This window comes from Symphodus melops (assembly GCF_947650265.1).
Source record: "Symphodus melops genome assembly, chromosome: 16".
Taxonomy (NCBI): domain Eukaryota; kingdom Metazoa; phylum Chordata; class Actinopteri; order Labriformes; family Labridae; genus Symphodus; species Symphodus melops.
Genome location: NC_136706.1, coordinates 13,810,393 through 13,834,373, shown reverse-complemented (window position 1 = coordinate 13,834,373; position 23,981 = coordinate 13,810,393). Strand labels below are relative to the sequence as shown.

Below are 23,981 nucleotides of genomic sequence, written 5' to 3'. Positions count from 1 at the left end.
AACTTGAGGAAAAATACCGAGGCGTGTAGCCGTTTTTTTCCATAGTGAGGACGGACCATAGGCTGAAGTCTACTTTTTGTGATGCTGTGCGATCTACCCACACTACCTTTGCGATCGACTGTCGCGATCAACGTAGCCAATTAGGCACCGCTGCGTAAATGAAGGAGGAAGTGACAACGCTGTGATTCAGACTCAAGAGAAGCAGGTAGAGTACCTGTGATAGACGTGTTTAGTCAGTGCTGACCTAATTTTGTGTCAACAGAACCAAGCAGAGAACTAAAGCGTGAAGTGGGGTGAGCATTAATCCAGAGTTTTTATAAATTCAAATTAAGCTCAAATTAAGTCACACATTTAATTGATTTGAGCTCTGACTGCTTATTTGTGTATGCATGTGTGTGTATTAGTTCTTGGTGTGGCATTGAATCAAACCGGTTTCTCCTGTTTCTTGTCTTTTGATCTCTCCTTGGCTGCGTTTACATGGACACAAATAAATCAGAATAAAAGCCTGATCCGAATAAAAATGCTGCTCATAAACATGTTAATCAGGACAGACTGATCAGATCAGACTCGGAAAGACATTTACATCGAGAGGGGTGGTTTATTCCGATCATCGATCAGGATCCATGTACTGTACATGCTCGATCTGATCATGTCGGCCTGACTGGGGTCAAACGGTCCTGACTCCGCATGCCCATCTAGCTCTCCATCAGAGCTTTATGTTTACAGTATGATCAGAGCGCAGAACTGCATGAATGATTGCCGTGTCATTTGAAAGTTTTGTCCCCTTCTTGATTGGTGAACTCCATGACGACTACCCTCCCCCACCAGTCTCGTTTGGATCATATTTGTTTTATTTATAAATATATCTAATGAATCTCTTTCATAGATACAACCATATTTTCTAAAACAAAAATGAGCTGCCTCACTGTAAAAAAAGAGTCCACTTTGTAGCGAAAGTTTTAATCTTTCCCCGGGAGCTACAGTAACATCTCTGATATCAACAACTGTAATATACGCAACTTTAAGACATTTGAACCATTTCCAGCAGCATTGTTTGACTTTTTAACTTGATATAGTTCATGTTCTAAAGGCTTTGACTGTCTAACTGTGATCTTATTGGTTAGATTATTGAACTAAACATTCTACTGGCATTAATGATCAACTGTAAACATATAATAAATGTGCATGAGATGCTGCCACTTGTCAACATGACTTTAAAATCAGGCTGTATTAGTTCTTCTCAGTTCTGAGTTCTCTTTTATTAACACTGCATTATCGTTTGTCTCACCTGACTTAAAATATGTGTTGTTTTTAGGCAGACATAGTGGAATACATTTTAATCCTCGTGCCAAAACATTGATATCATGTGAATTAATAGTTTACAATGAATCTGTTGATATCAGAGATGTTACTGTAGCCTGCTGGGACAGATGCTAACTATCCCTCCAGGGCCCGGGTGGAGCAGATGTGCGTCCGTGTCTCTAAAGAGGAGTCTTGTGGCAACCCGGCTTGCATCAAGCACACCAGGGTGGATGTCAGTAGGGCCAGATTCAATGCGCCTAAGTCGACCTCCTACTCGGATAAGGCCAGACTCTGGGTCTATCTCTGGAGCAAGTGAACTCGGCCTGCTGCTAGGAGAGACAGGCTTATTGGCCTTCAGGCACTTGACTTCTTCAGGAAAGCTTTCTGCTTTGCTGTACTTTAGCAGGTGAGCCTCGGCGCGGTGTAAATCAGGAGGAGGTGATGATGGGTCTCTGGCCGCCCTGTGAAGCAACAGGTGTGTAGCCTTAACCAACTGTGAGATGTCAGGCAGCAGGTATGGAGGGCATGTTTGTGTGAGGCTGCAGAATATGGTCTGCTTGAGCTCAGAGGGATCTGCTGGGTTGATGGAGTCTGGAGCTGAAGGCCATTTGTGCGGTGGAAAGCGTAGGAAAGCTGGACCTTGAATCCACCGGTTTGGAGCAGCCAGCTTGGCTAGCGACTTACCCCTTGTTAAGTCGTCAGCCGGATTGTTTTCTGTGTCCACAAACCGCCAGGTGTATGAGGCAGTCAGGTCTTGGATCTCAGAGACCCTGGTCCCAACGAAGACCTTGAACCTGCAGAGTATGTCACCCACCTTGACTCTCTCAGTGTGTGTCTCAAGAATATTGATGGCTTCATGGTCCAGACGGGATCGGACTGCTAGCTTCTTGTTTCGGAATGGGAGGATGTCTAGCTGCCAGACATGTTGAAAGAGGTCATCTGGTGCTGATGCAAACGAGACATTTGGTAGTTTTCGTAAAGTTCACTGATCAAGGGTGGAGACAAAACTTTCCAAAGCATGGCAATCATTCCTGAAGTTCTGCTCTCTGATCATAGACTGTAAATATTTGGCTCTTATTGAGAAGTCAAGGGAAACATGTCACTTCAGTTCAGTTCAGTTTATTGCTATACTTTACTGGGGACAGACATGCCCAGTCAGGACCATTTGACCCCAGTCAGGCACACATGGTCAGATCGAGAGTGTAAATGGATCCAGATCCAAACAACAATTGGCATAAATCACCACTCTTGATTGGAATGACATTTCTTTCCGAATGAGCCTAATCGAATCAGTCTGTTCTAATTGACTTGTTTTCATCCAGCATTTTTATTCAGATCAGGCTTTCATCCCGATTGTGTCCATGTAAATGCAGCCACTGAGTGTTTCTGTTTTTCTTTTTAAGACTGACTTCAGATCAGAACATGGATGTGTATTTAGAGGAAGAGGAGGACAGAGCAGAGTCTCCTGTACCCAGCTGTCTGTCTCTGAAGAGTGATCTGTCCAAAGATGAACCTCCATTCTTCAGTAATGAACCTAAACCCTCAGACATAAAGTAAGAAAACTTACCAACTAATTTTCACTTTAGATTTTATTTATTTATTTTTTGATCCAGGTCTCTTTTTTATTTTTCTAATATTTCACAAAAACATAAACAACAGCACAAATATAGGACAGTCAGAAAAAAACAACTTCCCGAGCACTGGTTCATCAATAAGCCTACAGCCAGACAATGACAAGAAGAAACTGTCAAATACATAGCATACAGCAAAATAATAAAATCCATTTTAAAAAACAAAACGAAAACAAAACAATAACAACAAAAGAAAATAACAGGGTGACATAGTTAAGTTGTTAGATGATATGTCTTCAACAAAAGATAAACTTCAGATTCATTTTTTACTTAGATCAATCTGCTGGCTTAAACTTTCTGATTTAAAGAGACATTTTCTTCAGGTTCTCTTCTTCACACCTACTCTTAGTTTTTTCTTTGAAACATTTTCGCCATAATTCATCATTTTTAGTGACACTCAAAAATGATGTGGCAATGTCATAATGGTATGCTCTAAAATTAGAAGACAATGAAGAAAGAGATTTGTATTAAGAATGTTGTGGACTCCTCTGTGTTCATTCTCCCCACAGACAGATTAAAAAGTATACCTATTATTTTTCAAATATGCTGGTGATCGATAATGTGGTGAAATCAAACATTGTTAAGAGACAATGCACACATCTTTGGATGGTTAATGGACTTGAGCTTGTATAGCACTTTTCTAGTGTTCTAACTACTGAAAGTGCTTTTACATTTGTATGTCACAACTACACATTCGCACCCATTTACACAGTGATACATAGTAAGACCTTCAGAAATAACTAATCCCATTCATAAACCACGACAAAGCAGCGGGAGCAACTTGGGCTTGAGTGTCTTGCCCATGGGCACATCGGACATGTCGCTGCAGGAGCTGGGGATTAAATGCTCGACCTTTCAGTTGAGAGATGAAAACTTAGAGGACTCAGAAAACAAAAAAACTAAGCCTGTTATGATGGATTCAACAGAATCCTCATGCATTCACTAGGAAACGTATGTCAAGCTATTTATTTCTCCTCGAGGCACACGGCCTTCTCTGAAACAAAGCTTGATTGAGTTTTGTAATAAAGATCCACTTGACAGAGACAAAGTGGATGAACTGCTGGATGTCTTCCAGGGTGGGTTTTGTTTGTATAGCATTTTTCTCCTTTTTTGAATTTATTAGTTAGCTGTTAGCAGTTAGCTGCTATCATATGACATAATTGCGGCTATCGCCATCTGGCTTGCACGCAACCTGCCAAATAGGGCACGGGTGGCTGTGGAAACGAAAACGGGATCAGGCTTAACTGAACCAAACCGTACCAAACTGTACTGATCCGTACCAGACTGCTGTGTGGAAATGTGGCTTAAGTGAGTGAGAGATGGTGTAATCTTGGCCATGTTAGTGTGTAGGAACGTCTTCATAGCCCGGACATTGAACTGCAAGCTGTTGGACTGCGCCCCATTCCTTACCCAGGTAGGTGCAGGAGAATTTGCAGAGTACCTGTTTCTGGTGCACGTCTACAGCCTTAAACCTGAAATACTCCCAAAAGACAGATGTGCTATTTTTCTTGCTTATTAAATCCTTGAACTCTCTCTCCGCATTTTGTCCAGCTGAAGCCATTTCGGAAATTAAAGCGCATGCGGAGCAGGCTTTTCTGATTGGTTAGCCTTACCAGTCCACGAGCATCAAGCCACTTCTGATTGGTGAGCTTGGCAGGGTGGAAGGGAGATGGCGTAAATGTGTAAATTAGTTGACACAACAGCTGCTGGGTCAGTGAGGAGAAGCACTGGCAAGTACCGCAGCTTTGGCGATCAAATGATCACGTTTTCTGAAATTGTGATTTCGATAAGCCTTAGCTGATCCACATAGAATGATGTAGCGGAACCAGGGGATGCTGAGGCGCATAGTGCGCAGGGGTCACCAACTTTCTGCAGAGTCGGTCACTACAGACCTCCAAACTTCATGTGGCCTTCAGATTAGCTCAAGAATAGTGTGTTGAGAGCTTCATGGAATCTGTTTCCATTGCCGAACAGCTGCATCCAAGCCACACATTACAAAGTGCAATGCAAAGCGTCGGCTACATTGGTATAAAGCACACCTCCACTGAGCAGTGGAGACGCGTTATTCATCTGTCGATCTGATGGATAGGTCTGGGTTTGGCGGTTGCCAGGAGAATGGTAATTGTCTGACTGTATTGTGTAAAGTTTAGTGGAGGGGGGATTATGGTGTAGGGTTGTTTTTCAGTGAGTTCCAGCGAAAGGAACTTCGAATGCTTCAGGATACCAAGAGATTTTGGACAGTTCCATACTCCAAAGTTTGTGGAAACAGTTCGGAGACGGCCCCTTGCTGTTCCAACATGACTGTGCACCAGTGCACAAAGCAAGGTCCATAAAGACATGGGTGAGCAATTTGGTGTGGATGAACTAGGACTGGTCTGCACAGGGTCCTTGGGATGAATACGAGAATATGAATATGAGCCTGAGAGCCTGAGAGCCAGGCCTTCTCGTCCAACATCAGTGTGTAACCTCACTAATGTTCTTCTTGAAGAAGGGTCAAAGATTCCCATAAACACTCTCCTAAACACTCTCCTTGTGGACAGCCTTCCAAGAAGAGTTGAAGCTGTTATAGCTGTAAAGGGTGGACCGACGCCATATTAAAACCTTTGGATTAGGAATAGGATGTCACTCAAATTTATGTGAGTCAAGGCAGGTGAGAAAATACTTTTGGCAATGTAGTGCATGTCAGAGATTTAACATAAACAGGAAAAGAACCATACCATCACTCTCTTGGGAATGGTATGGTCGAGAAATTTAACAAAACTCTTTAAGAATAGTTGGCAGTTGAAGACTGATCGGTCCAAAGATCATCCTGAAAACTGTAGAAGGCAACCTGTACCCTCACACATAAAGTAAGACTCCTCTTAACAGAAACAAACCTGAAAACATCAGTATTCACAGCTGTAATCATTTTTTTTTTCTATTTACAGCTTCTCTTATAGCTTTGTCATCAGAGAGTTGATCAAAGATTCATGTTGTATAAATATAAAACTTCTTCTCTTTTTACAGAGTTCAGTGGAGCAGACAGAGAGCAGAGTCTCCTGTACCAAGCTGTCTGTCTCTGAAGAGTGATCTTTCCAAAGATGAACCTCCATTCTTCAGTAATGAACCTAAACCCTCAGACATAAAGTAAGAAAACTTACCAACTAATTTTCACTTCAGATTTTATTTATTTATTTTTTGATCCAGGTCTCTTATTATTTTTCAAACATTTCACAAAAACATAAACAACAGCACAAACATAGGACAGTCAGAAAAAAAGAAAAAAACAACTTCCCGAGCACTGGTTCATCAATAAACCTGCAGCCAGACAATGACAAGAAGAAACTGACAAATAAATAGTGGACAGCAAAATAATAAAATACATTCAAAAACGAAACAGAAACAAACCTGGAAACATCAGTATCCACAGCTGTAATCATGTTTTTTCTATTTACAGCTTCTGTTATAGCTTTGTCATCAGAGAGTTGATCAAATATTCATGTTGTATAAATATAAAACTTCTTCTCTTTTTACAGAGTTCAGTGGAGCAGACAGAGAGCAGAGTCTCCTGTACCCAGCTGTCTGTCTCTGAAGAGTGATCTTTCCAAAGATGAACCTCCATTCTTCAGTAATGAACCTAAACCCTCAGACATAAAGTAAGAAACATTACCAGCTAATTTTCACTTCAGATTTTATTTATTTATTTTTTGATCAAGGTCTCTTATTTTTCAAATATTTCACAAAAACATAAACAACAGCACAAACATAGGACAGTCCAAACCCCAGCTCCCTTATGGAAGAGTGTATGGTCCAATCACCCATGCATCTAAGGGCATACCACAAAAAACATGTAGCATATCCATGTTTGATATCCTTTTTTTCATCACAACTTTCCCTATATGATGTGACTATAATTTTTTTCACTTAGACCTATTTTATTAACTGATTTGGCTCAAAAATACAGAAAAATCATCAAATCCGAGTTGATAAATTGAAACATTAAGACATATAAAACAAAAATACTCAACAAATGGTTGCATAGGTTGTATATAGGAACATATAAAGGTAATATTGGATAATGATAGGACTACATACAGTATATTTACAATAAAAACAAGTAAATCTCTACGCATTTTTGCCTTGTTAGCTGCAACTGTTAAAACAATGCTGCAAAGTTACACACCATTAGCATAACATATAAAAGGTAAAATTGAGATGTAATCACACTATATACAAATATTTCAAATTTCATACAATTGAGCACTGTTGTGTTTATTTGTGCCACTCAGCAAAGCAGTCTATAACAACACAAAGAGCCACATTGTAGGATTGACATTTCCAGGGAGTGAGATTCCTTGTTTTGGCCACCTGGTGGCAGTTTTGGCAGATCCTGAGGCCTTTTGTTGCTTTTAGACTGGCATCTGTTGTCATGGCAATAGGAACTGGAATGTGGTCTGCACTTCTCTTGGTGGGCACGCCTGTGTTATCCACGCCACACAGCTGGGAGACCAGCTCTGTCTGGAAGTCCTTGTGGGACATGATGTTCAGCTGTTTAGAGGTGCTGATATCTACATTCAGGAGGTAAGCATTTGTGGTAATGTCCACAAGATGCAAAAACAAAGGTGGTACCAGCATACGGTTCTGCGGTCTGCGGTTCTGCGGTGGGCAGTACTCTGCAGCAGCTACTGCAGCAGCTGGTCGGACAGGTCAACTCCACCCATGTACTTATTGTAGGCAATGATTGGTGTGGGGCTTGAGAGGTTTTTCACTGCCCAGTGTCCATCTTTCTCCTTCACCCCCTCTTAGCAACCTCCCCAGATACTGCTAGATGAAGGGTGGAGCACACAGATACCTCCCTTGTGTCCATCCACCATGCCCCTCACAGATTTCTTGGTAAAGTGGTTGTCTCTGCCATTTGGACAACCTTTCCTATTGTTCCTGTATGTGCCACAGGCTCCAAACCTCATGTTGGTCAAGTCTAGGAACAACCTGGGGCTTGTGTAAAAGTTGTCCACGTACAGATGGTAGCCTCTGCCAAAGTATGATGGCTGAATTGAGTTCATCACCGCATCATATGAGAGCCCATGGACTATTTGTTTGTGAGTTTTGCCCATATATACATTAAAATTTAGTGTATAGTTGTTGCTTGAGTCAGCCAGCACAAATAGCTTGATTCCTCATTTGGTGGGTTTATTGTTCATGTACTGGGTCATGCCAGTTTTTGCATTGGTGGCCACCATTTTCTCATCAACAGCCAATCCCCTCCTTGGATGGTAAGTCTGGCAGGCACTAAGGATGTCATCCATGACAGGCTTGATTCTGAACACCTTGTCATAATTTGGTGTTCCCTTCTTCTCATCATTTTCTTATTCCACAGCAGCGCACTGACTCTGTCCCTCGTCATCATACTTAACAAGAGTGACGTGTACATGAGAAGTCCAGGGGACTTGTAGAGCTCCTCAACTTCAACGTCATCCCATTTATACTTCTTCCTCTTCTCCTGCTACAAATTTTCTGCTGCACATGTGTTGGTGTTTCTGCAGAGGGTCTGCATTGTGGTTTAGGAGAAGTATAAATGAAACGGCTGAAGAGGAGAATAACCTGCATGGCTGTCCACCTGTGAGTGTTCCGGCAGTTGACAGTTTCAACTGTGTCATAGACCACTTTTTCCGGACATACTTATGTCAGGGATTTCTCCGGAATTTATTAGGTCTTCTGTCATTCTGATGAATAGTGGAGAAATGGTTAACCAGAAATGTCTATAAAATTCAGCGGATGTGTATTCTCTCTCATTGGCGCATGGGCACTTTAACCTGTTCCCAGCTAAATAGCTACCAGGCTTCTTCAAAAGCGACGCATAGTTTTGGCTGGCCCCAACATCTCTCTCCCATCAGGTTTTCAGAGCTATGATGGACGGGTAGCCAACATGGTTAATAAGCATAAAGTAATAATGGAAAGCCCCATGTCCAATCTCTGCGATCCACAAAATCTCTTTAATGAGATCCATGCTTTGAGGTGGTGTGTGTAGAGCCAACAGTGTCAGAATTGATTGTTGGCTAGCTTGGAATTGTTCAACCAAATTGTAAAATGACATAAGGACAGCATCTTTATAAAGAGCACCCAGAGTATGTACCCCCTTAGTCACCCACCCCCTCCATATACTGTAGTTGGTTATTCATTAATAAGGAGTTTGGAATAGTCCCACAGACCAGAAAATAAGCTTAGAAAGGGGTTGATTTTAAATATACAAGACACTTTTTTCCATAGTCTCTGAAGATGGGAGACAGCAGGGTGGAAGCATTCAAAGGCATTCTTTCCAAAAAGAATGTTAATGGCAATAAGGAACTGCACATAGGCTGCTTTATTGCGAACCAAGGCATTCTTTCTGGAGGTAATGCCCAGTTAAGGTTACATGCATAATAATGAAACAATACAAAATTATACAAATAATTTTTGTATCTCTTCCAAAATCTTCCTGTTATGTTGCCACTGTCTTTCTTCAAGCAGTTCGATTCAATTATCCTGTCTTTTATTTGGGCAAATAAACCTTCTCGCATTTCTAAATCTCACTTACAGAAGGATGTAAACAATGGCGGCCTCGGCCTTCCCGTATTTCAACATTACTATTGGGCTGCTAATGCAAGGGCTCTAACCTTTTGGCGTCAGGGCCTCCCTGAACATGACTGGCCAGCTAACTCTCCACTCTGGTTAAAAATTGAAGCTCTATCCGTTACAGGAACCTCTCTTCCAGAACACAACCCTCACACGATCTAATTGGCTTTAACTTTGTCCTTAGAAATTCCCTTAAGATCTTGAATCAAATGAAAAAGTCCATTGGCCTGTCTAATATGTTATTATACACACCAATAGCATGCAATCATCTGTTTAAACCTGGGCTGATGGATGGAGTGTTTTTGGACTGGAGAAGGCAGGGACTTTGTTGTATTGGTGATCTTTATATAGACAATAGGTTTGCCTCTTTTCCTCAGCTGCAAACCAAATTCAACCTTCCTCAATCACATTTCTACCAGTACCTCCAAGTTAGACATTTTATACACGAGTACATCTTAGAAGTCCCCTTCAAGCCAAAAAGCCACTATTTTAATGATTTACTTTTGTCTCCCCCAAACTCCAAACATCTGATCTCTCGCTTCCTTTCTGCTTTTACGCAACCAGTCAGCACCAGTCATCTCAGGGAGGCTTGGGCTGAGGAACTTGGAGTTCCACTATCGAATGAACTGTGGGAGGAAGGGTTATCCCGCATAAAGTCCTGTTCAATCAATTCCAGATACAGAGTAATTCAATTTAAAGTCACTCATAGGTTGCATTATTATAAAGTAAAGTTGAGCAAGATATTTGAATCAATCTCCTCTCAGTGCGACAGGTGTGGTATTGCAGAAGGTTCACTAGCTCATCTGTTCTGGCAGTGTTCAGTGCTTGGTAAATTCTGGTCTGACATATTTAACTGGTTTTCCCAACAGTATCAAACAACCATTCAGCTGGACTGTCTTCTAGCAATATTTGGCTGTTCTGACAAGACAAAATCTCTTCCATCCCATCAAAAACAAGCCCTAAGCACCGGCATGGTGGTCGCAAAAATTGATATTGTTGAATTGGAAGTCTCCAACATCTCCATGCTTCAAAAGGTGGCTTAATGAGATGCTTTCTGCTGCTAAGATGGAACAGATACGTGCCAGCAGATCAAACTCTCATTGCTATTTCTTAAAGATGTGGAAACCTTTTCTGATGATGCTAGATAAAACTTAACCCTAACAACTATTATGCTTGCTGCTATCCTGTATCCACATTCTATAAATGCTCCTCTTTGACTGAATATTTTGTGACGTATATGGCATAACTCCACCCAAATGTGCTGTCATTGTTTTGTTCTTGTTAGTTTTTGTTTTGTTGTCTTTTATTATTATTTTGGCGTTGTTCCTTTGTTTTGTTTATTCTGTCCGACTAAAGAAAAAAAAAAAGAAAAAATAATGAAACAATAAGTTTGAGCGCCCCAGGTTACCTTTCGCTACCAGTTTTTGCAATTCACGCATATGTATTATTGGTCTTTTACCATTCCAAAAAAATTTGTTGCAAAGTGCATCAAATTAAAGTATTTTACAGGGATATTCTGTGTCAAGGCTTTTGTTGGTGACAATGTGGAACTTCTAGAGCTAATTACTTTCATGTTTTTGGGTCTGTCCAAAAATCCAGTCATTCTGGAGAGAGGGTGCTGACAAGATCAATAAAATAATTGGGGTGGATTTAGATTTATCTTTTGTCATTATATATGTTGGTAAAATACCGGACTTGGTAAAATTCCTACAGAAGGATAAATACTTATTAAAGATACTCTTAGCAAGCAGTAGGAAAGCTATAACAAGGAAATGGTTGCAACCAGACCCTCCAACACTGGATCACAGGATCGTGCAAGAAATGTACTGTATGGAGAGACTTACTTTTGTTTTAAGACTTCAGTTGGAGAAATTTTTAATATTTTTTAATATTTGAGGTAAATTTAAGTTACACCTCGTAAGAAAAGGAGCACCACCTGGCTTGGCAGGAACAACTATATTAATTATGAAAAATTAATGAAGTTATTAATTAAAAGAATTATTAATTAAATCAACCTAACCCCTAACCCTAACTGAATCATGAATTCTGGATCAATCTATTACCTGAAAATCACACAGACAACCTTCTGAATTTTATGTGCAGAATTTAATGAAAGAAAGGTGAACAATAACATAATAATGACATGAATAAAATGCGTAATGAATATGAAATCTAAACTACAGTGACTGATAGATTTGATGGAGGTGAACACAAGAAATGATAAATGGTATTTCAACTAGTTGTGTATGGTATTGTGGTCTAATGTTCGTCTGATAAAACATATTGATTTAGTTCAGGATAAAAGTGGATGAATGGATGAAAAAGTATAGATTAAGGATGAGGATAAACTGAATACTGAGGACTTAAAAGGACACAATATGACACGACCCTCTGCGCGTAACAGCAGCTGTTGAATGTCTTACTTTGACGTAGAATCAAACGAATCCGCCTTGTGGTATCAAGGAATTATTAAGAAGCTCTTGGTGGGGTCCACAAGAGAATTCTGCAGTCCAAAATCTGCCTTGACAGCTCAGGTCGGAATTGATTCTACTTTGCGATTGAGTTGGGTCGTTAGTGTCCAACCGGGCCTCCCCAGAGCTCAGGTCAGCTCAAGAACTCCTCCAAAAATATTGATGTTGATGAACGATCTTAACTTTCTACTAACTGTAATGGCCAATTTAGTTAGTTTAAGTAACAATTTACTTATTGATTAAACTATTATTTGAGACGTATCGCACTACACCATACTCAAGATTTAAACAAACTCTTACACTGAAGTAAGAATGAATTGTGATGACGTCATAATAGAAAACCAAACATGAACGATCAACTAATTCCAGCTTTTATGTGGAATGTCAGGTTAATCATAATATTTTCGTCAATGAACAACACTAGTAACATCAGACATATAGATGGTTTTAGAAAACGGAAAAAGATATCTGCCTACATAATTTCTAATTATTAACGTAATTAATTATTCTGAGAAAAGAAGAGCGTGTAAAGGTACCTAAGGTACCTTCTAGGTTTCATCTCTGAATGGCAGTAGTGTTCCATGCAAGTTTTAACTGAGAGCACGAGATCATTTACTGAAAAGATTGATTTCTGATAACTCAGCGATACGTTGTCGTAGCGGAATCCAGGTTGCATGAAAATGTCACTCTTAATGTCCTTAGAAAGTTTATACATCTGAGAAATCAAACAAACTTCCTTTAATATCAAAACCTAAACATGTTGGTAACTCTGTTCAGTTGTTCCAGATCGTTAAAGTGGCGCATTCCCGACCTGAACCAACACTCTAGTGTCATGTGAATCAACTTTTGAATGTTTATCTGCCTGTCTTTAGCAGATAACTCAAAAGGGTTAAGGTCTGTTTCAATTTAAAATTTGGATGGAGATACTTTATGTCATAAAACCCCGTGGAGAGCAAAGTCGGTGTCAAAGAAATTAACATTGGAATGTCTCTGAGTGAGCTAGCCAGGAAGACAGAGAGGGGCCCTCTGTTGGTGTCAAAGGTTCGATTAGATATATTCCACAACATCTCTGTAGGCGACACAACTTTTGTCTCGCTAAAATCTGACCTTCCTGTGTTCATTAAATGATCAGTATTTCTTCAGTGAAGCAAATTTATTTTAATATATTAAACATAATTTGGGAGTATTTTAACTTTCATATGAGGCATTTCTAAAATTAATCTTAATTGATTAATTAAAAGTCAGGTTATAAGCTGTTGTTTCTAAAAAATGGATAAGTGACAAAACTTTTGTCAGGGACTGTATACACTTAGATTAAATGTACATTAAATGTATCAATATAAACTATTAAACATGAATTCAACATGGAGATACAAATACCACCTCTATATAAACATTTCTTTTCTAACAATAAAACACATCAAGGGCAGAACAATTGTGTTTGATAAATCCTCATTATTTTCTATTAGACAGTGATCAGTTTATTTCTAAAGACATGTCTTCACAGGGGGACGAAGAGGACTTATGTAAGAGAGGAGCAGCCGTCCTGTCGGGATGTCCTAAAGAATCCCATCTCTTCCAACTCTGGACATTGGTTCTGCAGACCATACTGCAACCAGTCTGGTTCACCAGGAAACTTGTCCTGTCCTCAGTGTGGAGAAAGATCCAGAACAGGCCCTGGACTGCAGACAGTCAGTCAGAGCAGCACTGAACAAAGTAAGACTGTACATCTTTCTGCTTCTGTGATCTCCTCCTAAAACAGGACTTGTATTGGCCAGTGTAAAAAGTATAGTAATTAAAACTTGTTTTGCAATAACATTTGAAAACATCAATCAGATTATGTCATTCTCTCTTTCAGTAGATAGAGGTCTGCAGGAGGTTTTAGATGAACATAAGGTCAGTCTGAGGAAGAGATGTGAACATGTGACTGAAGGAAGTGATGAAACAGGAAGTAAAACCCACCTCAACAGGATCTACACTGAGCTCTTTATCACAGAGGGGCAGAGTGAAGAGGTGAACACCCAACATGAGGTGAGACAGATAGAGAAAAAGAAGACCCTCCGTGAGACTCCAATCAAGTGCCAGGACATCTTTAAAGCCTTACCTGACCAACAGGAATTAAAGACAGAAGTTCAACCCGACCAACCGAAACCCATCCGATTGGTTCTGACAAATGGCGTCGCTGGTGTGGGAAAAACCTTCTCAGTGCAGAAGTTCACTCTGGACTGGGCAGAAGGCTCAGAGAACCAAGACGTCAGTCTGGTGATCCTGCTTTCATTCAGGGAGCTGAACTTGATCAGAGATAAGCGGTACAGTCTTCTTGAACTACTCCGTGTTTTCCATCCAACATTACAGAAGGTCACAGTAGAGACACTCGCTGTCTGTAAACTGTTGTTCATCTTTGACGGCCTGGATGAAAGCAGACTGTCATTGGACTTCAAAAACAGGGAGGTTGTGTCTGATGTCACACAGAGGTCATCGTTAAACACACTGTTCACAAACCTCATCAAGGGGAATCTGCTCCCCTCAGCCCTCATCTGGATAACTTCTCGTCCTGCAGCAGCCAATCAGATCCCTCCTTCATGTGTTGACAGGCTAACAGAAGTAAGAGGCTTCACTGACGCCCAGAAGGAGGAGTACTTCAGGAGGAGGTTCAGTGATAAAGATCTGTCCAGCAGAATCATCTCACACATCAAGGCATCCCGGAGCCTCCACATCATGTGTCTGATCCCGGTCTTCTGCTGGATCACTGCCACAGTTTTGCAGCACATGATGAGCACAGAGCAGAGAGGAGAGCTACCCAAGACCCTGACTGACATGTACTCACACTTCCTGCTGGTTCAGACAAAGAGGAGGAAACACAAGTATAATGAGGGATGCCAGGTGTGTCCACATGAGCTGATGGAGGCAGGGCACAGGGAAGTCCTTCTGAAGCTAGGGAGGTTGGCGTTTGAACATCTGGAAGACGGAAACATCATGTTCTACCAAGAAGACCTGCAGCGATGTGGTCTCAATCTCAAAGAGGCCTCGGTGTACTCAGGAGTTTGTACGGAGATCTTCAAAACAGAGTGTGTGATCTTCCAGAAAACAGTCTACTGCTTTGTTCATCTGAGCGTTCAGGAGTTCCTGGCTGCAGTCTACATGTTCCACTGTTTCACAAACAGCAACACAACAGTACTGAAGGCTTTTCTGAAGCAAGAAAACAGTGAACAAGACGAAGAACACGACAAAGGAGATGACATAGATGACGACGAAAGTGATGGTGAAAGCGATGGTGAAAGTGATGGTGAAAACAACAGCAAAGATGAAGGCGATGTTGTAGATGAAGGCGAAGTTGTAGACCAAGGCGACGATGTAGACCAAGGCGAAGATGTAGACCAAGGCGACGATGTAGACCAAGGCGAAGATGACGATGGCAGCGAAGACAGTGGCAGTGTCTGCAATGACGACTACAGTTGTTTAGAAGTCTTTCTGAGTAAAGCCATGGAGAAATCCCTGAAAAGTAAAAATGGACACCTGGACCTTTTTATTCGTTTCCTTCATGGTCTTTCTCTAGAGTCAAACCAGAGACTCTTAGGAAGCCTACTGTATCAGACACACAGCAGTCCAGAAATGATCCAAAGTGTCATCAACAACCTGATGGAGATGAACAGTTATGATATCTCTCCTGACAGAAGCATCAACATCTTCCACTGTCTGATGGAGATGAACGACCTCTCAGTCCATCAGGAGATCCAAGAGTTCCTAAAGTCAGAGAACAGATCAAAGAAGAGACTCTCTGAGATCCACTGCTCTGCTCTGGCCTACTTGCTGCAGATGTCTGAGGAGGTTCTGGATGAGTTGGACTTGAACAAGTACAACACATCAGTCCAGGGACGATGGAGACTGATTCCAGCTGTGAGAAACTGCAGGAAGGCACTGTAAGTCCAAAGCATTATAAATCAATGTCATACTCATTTACATATTTTAATAAAAACTAAACATAATCCTCTTTGTTTACCAAAAAGTTTTCCGCTGTTAATGTTCAGGAGAAATAGTTTTTTAGCTTTTTGTCTTGAGTTCAAAAATGGTTTGACAGTTTTTTTGTGAACATACACTATATTGCCAAAAGTATTCACTCAACTGCCTTGATTCACATGTAAATTTGAGTGACATCTCATTCTTAATCCAAGGGTTTAATATGACCTTGGTCCACACTTTGCAGCTATAACAGCTTCAATAGCTGTTTTAGCTTCTGGCAAGGTTGTCCACAAGGTTTAGGAGAATGTTTATGGGAATTTTTGAACATTCTTCCAGAAGAGCATTTGTGAAGTCAAACACTGATGTTTGACGAGAAGGCCTGGCTCTTAGTCTCCGCTCTAATTCATCCCAAAAATGGTTTATCGGGTGGAGGTCAGGACTTTGTGCAGGCCTGTCAAGTTCATCCACACCAAACTCACTAATCCATGTCTTTATCGATCTTGCTTTGCATGGCAGGAAGGGGCCATACCAAAACTCTTCCACAAATCACAGTACCACGCTGGAATTCACTGAGTTCCTGATAGCGACCCAGTCTTTCACAACTGTTTGTAGAAACAGTCTACATGCCTTTATACACACTTGTGGCAATGGAAGAGATTGGAACACACGATTTCAATCATTTGGATGGGTGACTGATTACTTTTGGCAATATAGTGTATTCAGGGGAGAATTCCCAAAGAAGTGACTGAGATGGCTGATAGTGTTTATCCTGAAAAGAGAGATATATGCTGTGAGCGCCCCCTCCCAGCCTCAGCAGACATTACAAATCCATCATGATCATCATCATAGTTAAAGGACCTCATGTTGTTCTTAAATCTGGAAACAATTAGTAACCTGATGGGATCACATTATGTATTTGTATCTGTTTTATTATTAATTATGAATTCTATAACCATATGAGACACTACAGGACAGTTGATGCTCAAACTGGATGCATTCTAAATCTGTTGGATTTATGTTGAAAAATGTAACAAAGATAAATTGTTCCTTATAATGATCATTGTATATCATGATTCATATCGGTTTAATAAATAGATCTTTCAAAAAAGAAATGATGTAATCCTAATTGGATCATGCATTATTTCCATTCATTTGCAACATTTAGTGAATGATCTATATGTGTATATGTTGCCCCCCATCTGACTATATGTTGCCCCCCATCTCCTCCTCCTGTTGTATCAAAGCATTGTCCAGCCTATCCTGCTCTACTGTTCCTCCTGCTTCTTCAACCTACTCACTGTCAAAAACCGAACCAAACTCACCCGGGTCACAAACATCGCAGCCAAACTAATCGGTCTCCCCACTCCCACCCTGTCAGAACTCAATTCAAAGGCCATCACACGCATCGCACACACAATAGCACTGGACATCACCCACCCTCTCAACTGCCACCTCACCATCATGCCCTCCGGACGCAGGTACAGGTCCCTGTTGTGCAGGAGGGCGCGATACAGCAGAAGCCTGGTGCCTGCAGTCATACAGACTTTTTGTGTCAGTGACAGATTCCACTGATGTGCAAAGTTAAGACCAAACAGGACATGTCAAACTGTTTAATTATCAAATGTAAGATGTAAATGTCAAATGCTTCTTTTTTTAACTCAAATTATTCTGTGTCCAACCAGGCTTTCTGACTGTGGGCTCTCAGAGATTCACTGTGACGTTGTGGCCTCAGCTCTGATGTCCAACACCTCCTATCTCAGAGAGCTGGACCTAAGTAAGAACTCCCCGAAGGATTCAGGAGTGAAGCTTCTGTGTGAGGGACTGCAGAGTCCAAACTGCAGACTGGAGTCTCTGAGGTCAGATCACTGACTATAATTTGAATGTATAATGAATGTAATAGTAACAGTGGTGTCTGTGTTTGAGGTCTTAAAGGTTGGCCCTTTGAGATGCATGGTCTTATCTTTAAGGGGGTCCTAACCTGGGTACAAAATACAGGGGGTTTGACACCCCTTGATTGATACTTGAAACCACCTGAACTCCTCAACAGCCACATTTTGGGGGGAAGTTTTGATCAGAGGATCAATCAGGGCCTTCTTCCCGTTAGATGTGCAACAAAAGAAAACTTAGTCGAATTGAAACAAAGAAACAAAAAAATATATAAGCTAACAAAAATTGAAGAGAGTTTAGAAATTAGTGCGCTTAGAAGTTATAGGAAAGGGGCAGTTGCAGGAATGATGAGCGGTGAAAAAGAGAGTTTGCAACTTCGGGCATCAACTCTTTATTGTTAAGCGAGACGTTTCCGCCCCCTTGATGATGTAGGCTTGGAGACGAGGCTTAAACTGAGTTTTACCTTTTTAATAAAAGAATACGATTTAGAATGTATCCAATCGTCCACATACTCAAGATTTAAACAAATCTTTCTATTGGATGACAAAAATGGCATTTGGGTTATCATTCCCTCCAGGAAGTCGCAATCGCAACAATTCACGCAAATTCAGCCAATCTCCGCGATTTCTGGGCGGCCTTGCTATTTTGTCCAATCACCGCAACTTTTATGCAAATTGGAACAATCAAAATATTTTTCCCAACAATTTTTACTAATCAGTAGTCCCCCACGAAAACAGCGAGCTATATGTCACCAAAGTTTAGTGACCACAGACCAAACTCAGTGCCGCTGTTTAGCTGACACTGCTCCGTTACTTTTTTTTTTTTAAAGATGTATTTTTGGCCTTTTTTGCCTTTATTGATAGAGTCAGAGGACAGTGGATAGAGTCGGAAGGGGGGAGAGAGTGGGGAGAGACATGTGGGAAAGAGGCCACAGGCTGGACGCGAACCCCGGCCGCCCGCGCGAGGAGCAAAGCCTCGCAACATGGTACGCGCGCGCACGCTGCCGCTGCGCTATCGGCGCCCCCGCTGCTCTGTTACTTTTAACTGCATGTTTAATATTTCTGATAATTTTTTAACCCAGCAGATACGGAGCAAACGATCGGTAGGAAGATATTAAATACAGGGAATAACATATTAAAAAGAGCAAACGTGAAGTCAACAGTGCCTTTTGGAAAAGGCCATACTAAAATGACTGTGTGTGTGTGTGCGTCGTATTTGAGAGGGAGAAGACACTGAGTTAGGCAGATGAATATCAGGATCCTCCAGGATTTCGCGGACTCTTTGGGGGATTGTTGCAGCCTAAAATGCCTGATTTTCCCAAACAAATTGCAATGCTTGTTGCAATGTTTTAGCTATACTTCCTTTTAAAACAAAGAATAATATACAGCACATGAGAATCATCCCTTTATCACATAAAAAGGGTAATGTCTTCAGTATAGTCATAAGCAACATTCACCACTTTTTGATAACTCAGTTCTACAAAATCTAAGCCGTAGCCTACGTCATCATGCTACTCATAATGTAAAGCAGCTCAGTATCTCAGTTCCCCCTCAAAATGGTTGTGGATCATGCAAACACCATGGCCATATAAACCTTTCAAGCTCAAATGCTTACGTCTATAACTTTCCATCTATGGACGCATCGTTCGCCATCAAAGCAGAATTTCTAAAATAATGCTGGCCACACAAAATTCCAACATGGCAGCCTCAAAATTCAAGATGTCCGCCCAAAAATGTGTTTTTTCCTTAATAACTCGAAATGCATTGGTTCTAAGCCCCATAAATGTATTGAAGTTGTAGCACATATCTGTAGCTATTACAGTTCATGAGATACAGCATACTTGTGCAGATTAGGGCGAGTGAGATATTTTGTAATGTACAGTCTAATAAAGCCTTGTTTAAATTAGCTGACATTGAACCTCATGCTGAGTTACACAGCAGTGATGTCACCAGTGTGCCCTGGTTGTGTCCTGGTTGTGTGTTGACATTCACTCTTTTTCATATTTTTTTCACATAACTATATTCACTTAACGATCAATGTTACAAAATATCTCATTCGCCCAAATCTGCACAAGTATCTATATGTTGTATCTCAAGAACTGTTATAGCTACAGATATGCACTGGGTAAAAACATCCGCGAGACCCAACTTTATATTCAGCTTCAATACATTCATGGGGCTTAAAACCAATGCATTTAGAGTTATTTAGGAAAAAACACATTTTTGATCGGACATCTTGAATTTTTGGGGCCGCCATGTTGGAATTTTGCGTGGCCAGCATTATTTTTGAAAATAGTGGGGTTTGAAGAGTGTATTTACCAAATGTCATACTTGTATCACAAAGTGAACGATTCTGGCTATATAATAACTGTGTTTATAAACAACTGCTTACAGTGCTTTACATACAAAAACAAATACATCAACATTCAGAGAGGAAGAAGTTATGGACAGATACAACAAATACAACAGCATTTAGAGGAAACAGAGGTAAACGGATGGACCAAACTAAAAATAAAAGGCTCAAATAAAATAACTAATAATTAGACTGGAGGGGGGGGGGGCGACATCATGTCACAGGTAGAATGAGGATAAAAGAAAGGATAAATGAGAGAAGGTAAAATGAGTAAGACAGCAGACGGCAGGAGAGTTGACCGTTAAAAGGAGTAGGAATTATAAAATAATAATGTGCAATTATCTGCTCCACTAGTTGTCATGTGAGGCTTAGCCAGCTGTCTTTCTTATAATCCATGTTTAGTAGCGGGTTAAGACATTACTCCCCTGTACTGTCCTATTACAGTAAAGAGGTAAAACGTTTCACTGTGTCACTTGGGGTGCCAGAACGGACACGTAATGAAAGTTCCTCACAGGAGTGAGTGTTTGAATCTAAGAACGATCAGGAGGAGCTAAAGTATTAATTTATCCTTCAATGTTGGAATGAACAGATGATGATCACATCAGTGTTTCATGTGGACAACATCACACATTCATGCATAAATCTCACTGTCATCTAAATGTTCATTTTTTATCCTTTATTCAGATTGATGAGTTGCAGTTTGTCTGAGATCAGCTTTTCTTCTTTGGCCTCAGCTCTGAAGTCCAACCCCTCCCATCTCAGAGAGCTACACCTGAGTAACAATGAGCTGCTGGATTCAGGAGTTAACCTGCTGTGTGATTATCTGCAGTGTCCAAACTGCAGACTGGAGATTCTGAGGTCAGATCACTGACTGTGTCATTCATTTTAATCATTTCAATCCACATCCTCAATTGTTGCACTTTTCAGTGGATTTGTGGATAGAGAGACCAGTTATTTTATAGAGTCGCTCAAGTTGCCAACCTTTGGCTTTCATTGTTAATAGCTCAGGAGTATACCAGGGGGCAGTTGAGAGAGCAGTAGAGATTTGAAAATGCTGTTTACACCATTATTAAAAAGTGCTACTAGTTTATCAGGGTTGGAAGCAAAGAGTATCTATATTGATGTCTCTCATATTCTGAAATTAGGTTTGATGTGGAGAGCTGATTGCAGAGAGGCGGAGTGCAGCATTGAATGAAAGGAGGAAAAAAATCAGTTACACAGAGTTAATCAGCAGGCTCAGTTGGTAGAGTCGCTGTCTCTTAATCGGAGTTTTCGAATTTTAGGGAGCCCTTTATAAAATCTGCCCAGGGACAACAGATGAAAATTAGCCTTTTGGCTAACTCTGGCATATTTACAGAAATGTTTATTAATATGCACTGTCCCTGTAAAAAAAAATTAAGAAAGAAAGAAAGAAAGGAAAGTCGACGGTTTGTTCCCCACATCGGACATGCAACAACATGCCTTATGTTTTCTTGGTCAAGACACTTAACCCCGAATTGATCCACCTTAATTGCTCCACCTGCATGGTTAGGTGTGACATGCGGTGTAAAAGCACTTTGAGTAGCCAGAAGACAGTGAAGCGATATACGTGCTGAATTCCATTTATGTGTGTCAGAAAGCCTATGTATTGATGGAATCCAAAACTCTCCAGGCTTGGTGTCTGTGGTAAGAAGCAGATTACTATTGTCCGTGTGTATATTAAAGTGCCCCAACAATATTACATTTCGTGAGAGAATAGATAAAGGACTCAATCAACACAGCCAAGGACCAGTATTATGCAAGTCTCATCAGTGCTGATGGGAACGCCCAGACTTTATTTTCTGTAATTAATACTCCCTTCCCCCCCCACCCGACTCTCTTCCTTTATACTTCTACTCTATTGGCTATTGTAATTAATTCCTGAACTTTTTCAACACAAAAATTGAATTGAATTGAATCCATCTAAAACTGACTTTGTCACACCTCCTGCAGTCCACTCCCTCCTGTTCCCCCAGCTCCCTTGTGTCAGCCACTCTCATGTTTCCACCTTCCCTCCTCTGCTGGCAAATCTGAACTTTCTAGGAACTAGGAAAATCTAAAACAAGAAAATCTAAAACATCCACCTGTCAACTAGACCGGCTCCTGACACCACTGGTCAAAGTCTGTCTCTCCTCTCTGTCATCTTTGGTTACCTCCATCATCCACTTCTCCCTCAAATCTGGTTCTGTCCCCTCACCTCTCAAATCTGCTGCAATAACTCCTCCTATTCTCAAAAAGCCTGGTTCAGACTCCAGCAACTTCAGAAACCTTTGTCTTATTTCAAACTTACTTGCAACTGCACTCCCTCCTCTCCAATAACAACCTGTATGAGCAGTTCCAGTCCAGTTTTTGCCCCCATCACAGCACTGCAACTGCCCTACTCAAAATTACCAACAACCTCTTGATGTCAGCAGACTCTGGACTCCTATTCATCCTCATCCTCCTTGACCTGAGTGCAGCTTTTGACACCATCTCCCATTCTATCCTCCTCCATAGACTGGCATCCATTGATTTATCAGGCACACCCCTGGACTGGTTTTCTTCGTATCTCTCCGACCGTTTGTTTTCAGTCATTCACATCCCGTCCTTCTCCACTCTCCGGTGTTCCCCAAAGCTCTGTCTTTGATCCAATCCTGTTCATCATCTATCTACTCCCCCTCGGCAATATATTCCAGAAACACAACATTCAATTTTACTGTGTGTGTCTGGATGACACCCAACTCTACTTCTCTCCCACTCGCAGTGGATCAGAAGACCTCCTCCCTGACCATTGCCACGGGGATGGCAGATGTAAACAAAGCCCAGGGGAATGGATTAATTTAGTTGAGGAAAGACATTGGGCTGTTGCCAAGTTTCAGTCAGAGAGAAAATCAAGCTTAGGGTCAGTGAGGAGATCCTGGATGAGATGTCCCTTGCTCGTGACAGATGGGATTTTAAGCAGACTAAAGTTGAGAGCGGCATTATCTTGCTTGACAGGAGCATTAGCCATCCTAGTTAGGGTTAGTATATACAAGGCAAGCAACAGCTCGGCCAGAGTTTCTGGGATGGGGGCGAGAGGTAGACCAAAGGGATTTTATTGATTTGGAGTTGTTGTGATGGAAATTCCTGTGAGAACCACGATGGATGTACCTCCGGCGGGGGAGGAGAGCAATGTTCGGGTGGAGTTGCAGCCCTGGGAGTTGAGGATCAGGCAGGTGCCAACGAAGCTAACAAAGTTGGACAGCTGTATACCAAAGTATACTGTAAATTCCACAGGGTGATAGCAGAATGATAGCCGTGTCCAAAAAAGCGCATATCTGTGAAGCCAGGTGCTGAGTTCCAATGAGTAGGCTACAGTTAGTTTGCTTGTACACAAAATTCAGCTTTTATGAAGGAAGGTGAATGCTGTATCTCCCATACAAGCACAATTACGCTGTCCTTTTTTTTTTTTTTTTTTTTTTTTTTTTTTCAGATTGATTCGTTGCAGTTTGTCAGAGATCAGCTGTTCTTTTCTGGCCTCAGCTCTGAAGTCCAACTACTCCCATCTCATAGAGCTGGACCTGAGCTACAACTACAAGCTTCAGGATTCAGGAGTGAAGCTGCTGCGTGATATTGAGAAGAATCCAAACTATCGACTGGAGACTCTGAGGTCAGTCTCTCAGTGTTTTCCTAAAATATCGATGCAAATGACATTATATATGTTTTTGGGTTGAGCTATATCTCTTGATGCTACATTCACTTATTTGTACCTTTCAACTTATGGCATCAGTTACTGCTAAAGCAAGGGAGG

The 23,981-nt window shown here is 41.1% G+C and overlaps 1 protein-coding gene across 1 annotated transcript; it reads left to right on the top strand.

Moving 5' to 3' along the window:
• Positions 1-67: 67 nt before the first annotated feature.
• LOC306836555 (protein NLRC3-like) lies at positions 68-23,904 on the top strand (the record flags this gene model as incomplete). Its single annotated transcript, XM_079363730.1, has 9 exons — positions 68-205; positions 2,706-2,855; positions 5,940-6,059; positions 6,449-6,568; positions 13,503-13,711; positions 13,854-15,915; positions 17,638-17,811; positions 20,879-21,052; positions 23,664-23,904. The coding sequence occupies exons 2-9, from the start codon at positions 2,725-2,727 to the stop codon at positions 23,902-23,904; spliced, it is 3,231 nt and encodes a 1,076-aa protein (XP_079219856.1). The 5' UTR covers positions 68-205; positions 2,706-2,724.
• Between the last annotated feature and the right edge of the window lie 77 nt (positions 23,905-23,981).